This window comes from Aedes albopictus, chromosome 3, assembly GCF_035046485.1.
Source record: "Aedes albopictus strain Foshan chromosome 3, AalbF5, whole genome shotgun sequence".
NCBI lineage: Eukaryota > Metazoa > Arthropoda > Insecta > Diptera > Culicidae > Aedes > Aedes albopictus.
The window spans coordinates 159,211,538-159,219,847 of record NC_085138.1 but is presented as its reverse complement, the minus strand read 5'-3'; the positions used below and the strand labels follow the sequence as shown (position 1 = coordinate 159,219,847).

At 46.0% G+C, this 8,310-nt stretch overlaps 1 protein-coding gene across 1 annotated transcript; it reads left to right on the top strand.

The window, feature by feature from the left end:
• Window positions 1-982: 982 nt before the first annotated feature.
• On the top strand, window positions 983-3,883 carry LOC115264861 (uncharacterized). The gene is made up of 5 exons (XM_029868896.2): window positions 983-2,742; window positions 2,801-2,969; window positions 3,029-3,175; window positions 3,230-3,361; window positions 3,428-3,883. The coding sequence occupies exons 1-5, from the start codon at window positions 2,357-2,359 to the stop codon at window positions 3,848-3,850; spliced, it is 1,257 nt and encodes a 418-aa protein (XP_029724756.2). The 5' UTR covers window positions 983-2,356; the 3' UTR covers window positions 3,851-3,883.
• The last annotated feature ends 4,427 nt before the right edge of the window (window positions 3,884-8,310 follow it).

Genomic DNA, 8,310 nt, shown 5'->3' with positions numbered 1-8,310 from the left:
CATTGTCAAGGAGTTCAGAAATGAATTCACAAAGAAGTTCTAGAACGAAATCTCAACAGAATTTGCCGAAAAAATTCTAAAGAATACTACATCCGCAGAAATTACCGATTAAATTCTCCCAAAATCGATGCATTTTCAGAATAAACTATTGGAAAAATTCCTTAACCCTCGAGGGATCGCTCTGTTGTATTTTGTACAACAAGTTGTAAGAATTTCAATTTTTGTTCTCTGCATTAGCGTGGTGCTGACGGTGGTGGCCAACCGCGCAAGTTACGGAAGGTCAATGAATTTCCAAGGAATGTAAATGACTGCTTCTTTTTTTAAGAACTGGGTAATGGAATTTTAGAAACCCTTGGGTGATTTTCGGTAAAATTTCAAAAGGCAAAGTTGAACAGTAAATTTGTAAGAGCATCACTCAGCTTCACTACGTACTTGGTTACTTACGACTTAGACACCTTGTCTGCTATTGGAGCACTTGATTTTGGTTCATCCAGTGTTGCACATATGTGTGAGCCTTATTGGTTTCATCGTAAAAGCCTCTTTAGACATTCTCTACCAAGCTACATTTCTTTTCACAAAACCGTTTGCTGCTCTAAAATCAACGAACAGACCATAACGCCATATGGCTTCAGAGGGTTTCAAGCGTTCGAGTGATGTTCCAAGAGGTTTCAGAGGGCTTCAGGAGTGTTGCAGGGGGTTTATTAAAGGGGTTTTTGGGTAGTTACATGGGGTATTGGGGGGCTCCAGGCGTGTTCCAATGTATTTCAGGGGATCTCAAAGGTATCCAGAGGCGTTCCACAGGGGTTCTATGAGTTTAAGGGAGTCCTATGAGCGTTCCAGGAGTATTCCAGGGATTTTCAAACGACTTCAGGAGCGTAGCGTTCCAGGAAGCCTAAGGGGGTTTCATGGGTGTTCCATGGAAATTCAGGGACGTTTCAGGAGTATTGAAGTGGTTTCAGGGAATTCCAGGGCTGTTAGAAGGTATCAGAGAGTTTCAGGACGTTTCAATGGGTTTCAGAGGCGTTCCGTGGTATTCCAGGTCTTCCCACAGTGTTTCTAGAACATTTCTAGGGATATATCTTTGATATCCTCTTGAACTTTTCAACGCTCTAAAATACCCTGAAATATTCATGAAAGCCCTTTAAATCTCCTCTGAATTCTCCGAAAACACTTTGGAGCCATCCTGAAAGCCCCTGAAAAGCCTTGATACACCTTGGAACCAGGGATAGGGTGCGACTCAAAACTCTTTGCGTGCCGCACACTCTGCTACGAGACAGCACAACAAACTAGAAGGAGACGAGTACGCGCAATCGGTTGTGTGTTGCTCGCTTACTTTGCCGCGCGCTGGAGCTCTCCTGTCTCTCACGCTCTGTCGTATGCACTCTCTCGGTGCTTGTCTCTGTGCTTTGCACTTGGCTTGATACTACGCATGATTGGAAAAATTTCGAATCAAACGATCCATCACTTGTCAGCCCTTGACAAGCTTAACAACTTTGCCGAAAATATAAACTCTTCAATTAGTTTATTAATTGTTTTTTTCTGTTTGGAGACGAGCAGAGTCCCAAGCACCGCGCATTACTCCCTGCGCCGTAGAGCTAGTGCTGCGATTGTCTCTCGCACAATTACGAAAGCTCTCACTCATACGTCTCTTGTCTCTCGGCAAAACGGGAGACGAGCACCTGCGATTGTGTGAAACACACGCTTTTTTCGCACCGCACGGTGCATGCCGCCAATCCCTGCTTGGAACTCCTATGAAACATCCCTGGCACCCTTCTTAGAAGCCCCAAGGAATCCTCAGGAACTCCTCTGAAACCCTTCTGAAACTTCCATGCAATTTGGTAATGAAATTCTGACGAAGGAAGCGTTCAACATTTGGGTTCCAGACTTCCGATACAAATGTTCTATTTTCTAATAGTAAATGAAGCTCGATGGGAAGTATAGGAAATGACTTGATCTAGACGTTCAATGGATATTTTACCATTATTCACTAACCGTTCAACAATTGGTTTACGAATTACTTTATATAAATTAAATCCATATCACGTTTTGATCATCAGTTTCTCAACTTTGTCCCGGGGTTAGATCAAATAACATTTTTTTTGGATTGCTTCGAAATTAGTGCGTACTACATGCTATCTAAAAATTTGAAGAGTTCTCAGCAAATCGCAATCAGCTCAATGCGATCTAAATTGACTAATCATGAACAGAGTAAACTCTGTGAGAAGTCTCCATCTGCCAATGAACGCAGACCTAGACACTGACCGCAAAACGCCGGAGGACCGCGCATACATAAAATGTTATCAGTATCAATTTAGCCGCGCACCTATCAACAGCCTCACGTGCGTCTCACTCTGCAATGACTTCGACTGGCGAAATAATCGCACTCAACAACGCCGGCGAGGCTGCTGAAGGTTGGCGGAATTTGGACTTCTTCCGGGATGTGGTATCACAAGATTTAGGGCTTTCGAAGGATGAATTCTGCTTGCGCAACTTGGAAGTTAACGATGCCACCGGTAAGCAGTCGGGTTTCATGTCCCTGCTACACCGTGTCAAGGTAGATGTCGAGTTCAAGAATGGAAAATGTGAGCGCAAATCGTACGTCGTGAAGGAGAAGTCCAGCGATGTGTTCGGTGGGGATTGGGTGGAGAAGTTCAACGTTTTCGACAAGGAGATTGAAGCGTACCAGAAGCTAATTCCGGAGTTTGAACAGTTATTTCAACATGAAGTTCAGTTTGGGCCTAGGTACGTCTGTCAATTACTGGTAAAAAGCAAAAAAAAAACGCGATTTTTATGATTGTAGATTCTTCAAAGCAGTTGCAACGCCATTCACGGTGATGGTATTGGAGGATCTGATCGCATCTGGATATGAAATGAAGGACTGTTGCAATCGGTTGAGTTTGTCGGACAGTAGAACAGTGTTGTCCAAACTGGCCAAGTTCCATGCCGCATCTGCTGTGTACTACAAACAAGTATTGAACAATCAAATACATCTCTCATAAACAATTTGAAATTAATCTCTCTGCTTCAGAATGGATCATATTCCAAGTCTTTCAAAACCGGTATGTACGATGAAGCAACAGCGGGCGACAGTGAGGCTTATATTGGGAATCTGTTCAAGTCCTTGGTGGCGAGCATGAAGGATCGCAACGTATCTAGTCAGTTCTTGGATTTGATAGTAAGTGCTCAATTCCAATCCGTACATGTAAGAATCTTATCAGTATATTTTCAGAATCAATGGAACGCAAATCCTTATGTCTCCGGAGCAAAATTGTTTCGCTTGAATGACATAGACTTCAATGTCTTGAACCACGGTGATCTCTGGATGAATAACGTGATGTTTGGTGACAGCGATCTTCTAATGGTAAAATCTGCTGTGAATCTATAACCGACAAATTAGTATACTTATTACCGAGTCCTTCTATTCCAGATCGACTTTCAGATTGCCTTTTTTGGAAGCTTCACGTTCGACTTCCTAGAGTTCGTCCTGTGCACGGTTGAAGTACACGAAATTCTCAATGGATTTGATGAGCTCGTCGAGTATTACCACCAGGAACTAAAGGATGCGTTTGACACATTGAACCACTCCGACTTGTCGCCTTCGTTAGAAAGTTTGCAAGCAGACATCGAGAGACACGGGTTTTTGGCGGCACTCCTTATTATAGAGGCGATACCAATGATTACCTACAGTAAGGTGGGAGAATTAAGCATGGACCTTATGTCTTCATCGGAGCCGGAAGGTGAAGCGTTCAGAAGAAAGTTATATCACAACGAAAAATTTGTCGAAGTTGTGGATCGATTGTTGCCTTTCCTGTTCGAACGGGGATATTTGAAATGTCCGGAGGGTTTGTAAATTTGTAAATATATACAGCCACTTTCACAAGGATTTCGCTTGATAATCATGGTTATTGGTTAAAGAAAGTTCACATGGTGCGTCCAACATTAGGGGAAGGGAGGGATTGTTTTTTTTTTTTCTTCTAAGCCATAGGAGATAATCTGCTCAACAGACACCTGAACAGGGTGGTTCAGGTAGTGGGGGGTTAAGGATCGTCTTCTACAACAAAAGTAAAAACCAGTACTGCTCTTTCTGCGACCCACTAAGCAACAATCCCAAGGTCGCCAAACCCTTCGTCTCTCCGGAACCATCAAGAAGGCATTGCTTCAGAGAGGGGCTAGTGCACATCGCTCCCTCGAGGTGATGTGCGTAACCTACAGCAACGAACATAGATAATTCGCTTTGGGGAGTCCACCTTCCTTCGTAGCCAGCTTCCCGAGTGATCCTCACTACTCCCTTTGTCCTCAAGTATCAGCGATTTGACCTTCCCGCAAATAATAGCGTGGCTCAAAATACCACATGTCAAAAAGTTCGATGGGCCCCCTTCTCATTTCGTTCTATATGACGCCACGATGCTCTGGTCAAATTTTCAGCTAAATCCGTTAACATTTGGGCGGTGCTTAACTCATTTGAATTTTGTATGGGAGTTAATGTGGGAAAACATCGGTTTTAGCAATTTTCTCATGAGGGGCACTATTTTTACTTAAAACACATAACCGATTGTATTGAACTAAAGTCTCACATGTGCTGAAAAACTTTGTCGAAGACCGCAAAGTCATCCGAAGCTTGTAGGAAAAGATATTACACGCAGACCATCTGGTGGTGCTTAACATTTAACATGTAAAGGAATAACAATAGCAATAAAATCTCATTAAATGGGCCCGTATTGTCTAGGCTATAGCTTTTTTCGCAAGTATCTGATCACGTAGCGGTCTTCGACAAAGTTTTTCGGCATATCCCAGGCTATATTTCTATAGGATTGATTACGTGTATTAAGGGAAATTGGAACCCCTCAGAAGAAAACTGCAAAAAACGATGTTTTCCCATATAAACTCCCATACAAATTCAAACGAGTTTAGCACCGCCCTAATGTTAACGGATTTAGCTGAAAATTTGGCCAGAGCATTATGGCGTCATATAGAACGAAATGAGAAGGGGGCCCATCGAACTTTTTGACATGTGGTTTTGCCATACAAGCTTGAGCCACCCTAATACAGAAGTACGTGATGACATGGAATCTCCGCCTGTCTCGACCTTACGGCGAACTCTTCCCAACCGCGGGCTCGGATCCAACCCAGTAGACCGACGCCACGACAGCAACGCCACCAGGACTTCCTCTCCGCGGCCACTTTATCTCTGTAAGGGTCGATTTCGACCGTAGAGTACGGTATGACTTACGAAGCCGACTCCGAACCCTTCTGGACCACTTCTTGTACCGCATCTGAACTAGCCATTCTCCGCGCCGCCTCTTCTGTAGCTCCCAGACGATGTGGGTGATAGCCGTTGAAACAGCATTCCAGCCAAATTCATCCCTACACATCCTCTGGACAAGATTGTCCGGATTTGAGTCCTCCCCGTATGTAGCAAGCATGCGGCCACACATAGTGAGAAAACGTGGGTACTTTTGTTCGTGTTCCGCCGTTTCCTCTAAACCAGCACAAACCGGACAACCGAAAGCAGCGATGGCCTGAAAGGACCAGATTCAGGAGGAATTTGGGAGGAATGTTACTTCCCCATGGCGTCCGTTAACCTAACTATCTACCCTCGGGATCAACCTGTGGACAGGGTTGGCATGCCCTGGGCAGTCCTGCAAAATATCAGTCTCAGTGCCTGTTTTTCAGCCGAAAATGAATGACTGCGGCGGTCGTTTTCAGTTCCTCGATGTGAAAACTGACAGTGTCGGAGAGCTCCATTCGCGAGCGACCCAACAAGATCAATTCCCAATCATCCACACACTAGTCCTGTTCAACGACGCAGGTTGAACTTGCTCGAAGTTGCTACATCTTGCTCTTACCCATTAGTCAACAAACGGGTGAGAGTAGGATGCAGCAACTTCGAGCAAGTTCAACCTACATCGTTGAACAGGACTACTACTCATGACGAATGGCTTCGTCTCAAGCGGTGGCTTGTGAGAGTGAGTGCCCTATACGCTACCACGGGTGAAAACACTCAACTACAGAAAATTGAATGGAAATTTAGCCTTGTCAGCTGTCGATTTCAGCACGCTGCGTGCGAGTGTGAGTACCTATTTCATTTCGCTCCCGTGTTGCTGATCGGAAAGCAACATTGACAGGAAAACCAAAACGGAGAAAAAGAAAAAAGCAAAATATCGCTATAATAAAGGCCTGTCGAAAAATTGCAGCACTGGCCCTGGGTATTTTGTTATACGGGTTTCGACCAACTAAAAACTCATTGTTTCTCTTCCTTACCTTCGCTGTACGCCCATCAGAGATGACTTCGAGAAGGAGGGTACCGTACATGAGTACGCTCTAAGAGTAAGCATTCTATCAGCTACCGTCTTAAGTTGTTCACTTTCCCCTGGAGCCTCGGGTCCTGGCTAGTACTTAGACAAATCGTTGAACTGAAGCTCCAGGATGGGAAGGGAGGCGAACTAAACTTGCTGTTGGTCGGCCCGCCATTTTCTCTGTAATTCAAGTACGATTCGAAATACCGTGGAAGTAACCGAATCCCACTTGTCCGCCTCCGTACATATCCTTCCAACAATTTTGTCAGGCATGATATCTCTACAGCATACCTTTTGTATACTCGACCTTCGCTCCATAGGAATTCAAAGAGCACATGCTCCGCGATCTCGTCGCAGTCTGCACTGCACACTCCGGACATGCGATGTTCTGGCTGTCCGTCTCGCGCCTCTTATGCCGCGTCGCTCGAAGCACTATTCGTCCTCGGCCACCACCAGTGCTTTGGGCATCATGCCCGCTAGCACGTATACCGTGTCCTTTGAGACCGTGCGGTATGCGTTGACCACCCTAAGGCACATCATACTCTGGGTACTCTCGAGTCGCTTCACGTTTCGATTGACCACTAGCGCATTCGACCATGCAGCGGCGCTACGGTTCCAAGCAGCTTACGCTTACTCGAGACTATTGTCGAGCTATTTGACATTATCTTTGACAATGCCATTTTCGCCATGCTTGCCCTTTCGCAGGCTTATGCTACATGGCTTCCGAATTTCAGCTTATCGTCGATCATGACCCCCAATTGCTTCAGTGAGCGCTTAGAATTAATCGTGAATCCGCCTGTGGTGACCACTGCTGTTGATCAGACTTGCGGTTGTTTGCTACCACCACATCCGTTTTGTGGTGCACGAGTGCCAACTGTCTCGACCTTATCCTGTCCTCCACTATGCCAATTGCGTGCGTTGCTGTCAGTTCCACTTTCTCTATCGACTCGCCGTATACCACGAGGGTAATATCATCGGCAAAGCCGACCAGCTTTACGCACGGTGGAAGTTTGAGCCTCAATAAACCATCATACGCCGCGTTCCATAGTACCGGGCCCAGGATGGAGCCCTGCGGTACCCCCGCGGTGATGTTGTAGGTGCTCTTGCCTTCCTCGTTGTCATTTTCCACCTCTCCGGAAATTCGCCTCTGTCTAGAGACAGCTGCATAGCCATTCTGAACATGTCTGGGCTCGATGGCCGTCTTGATGGCTACTGTCGGGATATCATCCGAGCCCAGAGCCTTGTTTAACTTAAGCGACTTCGCTTTTGCGATGAGCTCGTCGTTCGTTACCGGGGTGACCTCGTTTTGGCCATAGCGGAGGGGGCCTATGGTCTATTATCGTGGCACGGGAGCAACGTTTCCACGATCTTCTGCAGTATCTTAGGGGTACCTATAAACCTTAGGGGTACTGACGCGCCCTTCGTTTTGGCCATAATTACTCTGTAGGCATCTCCCCAAGGGGTTGTGTTGCCTGCCTGGAGGAGATTTTCGAAGCACGCCCGCTACGCGCCTTAATCTCTTTGTTCAGTGCCAATTGAGCCGCCCTGTTGACTTCATTTCGTTCCATTCTACCCTCATCGGTGCGATCTATTTGCATCCTCTTTCTAGCTCTTAGGCAGAATGTACGGAGTCCCGCTATTTCTGGACACCATCTGTATAACGGTTTACGTCCATTTCTGGGTAGGGATCGCCTCGGTATTGCGGCGTCAAAGGCACGGCTTAGGGTTCTGATTAGATCATCGCTGGATAGATAGTCGGTGTTGCCCTCCAGAAGCAGTTGCTCAACAAATGCCAGCTTTTCCACGCGTAATGATGGTCGATGACCTTTGGCTGTGGCCGTCTTTCTCCGTGTTCCACCTTGTATCGAATTGCCAGATGGTCTCTGTGCGTGTTTCCATCGATGACCCTCCATTCCGAACTAGGGTTTAGACTCGGGATCCAGAAGGTCACATCAATGATGGACTCTGCACCGTTCCTAATGTAGGTTTATTTTTGTCGCCCACATTCGCGACA

Excerpts from the sequence above, each read along its gene's own strand:
- LOC115264861 (XM_029868896.2), top strand. The coding sequence starts at position 2,357 with ATGACTTCGACTGGCGAAATAATCGCACTCAACAACGCCGGCGAGGCT. Across the intron at positions 2,743-2,800 it reads GAAGTTCAGTTTGGGCCTAG|ATTCTTCAAAGCAGTTGCAA; the intron begins GTACGTCTGTCA and ends TTATGATTGTAG. Across the intron at positions 3,176-3,229 it reads GTCAGTTCTTGGATTTGATA|AATCAATGGAACGCAAATCC; the intron begins GTAAGTGCTCAA and ends GTATATTTTCAG.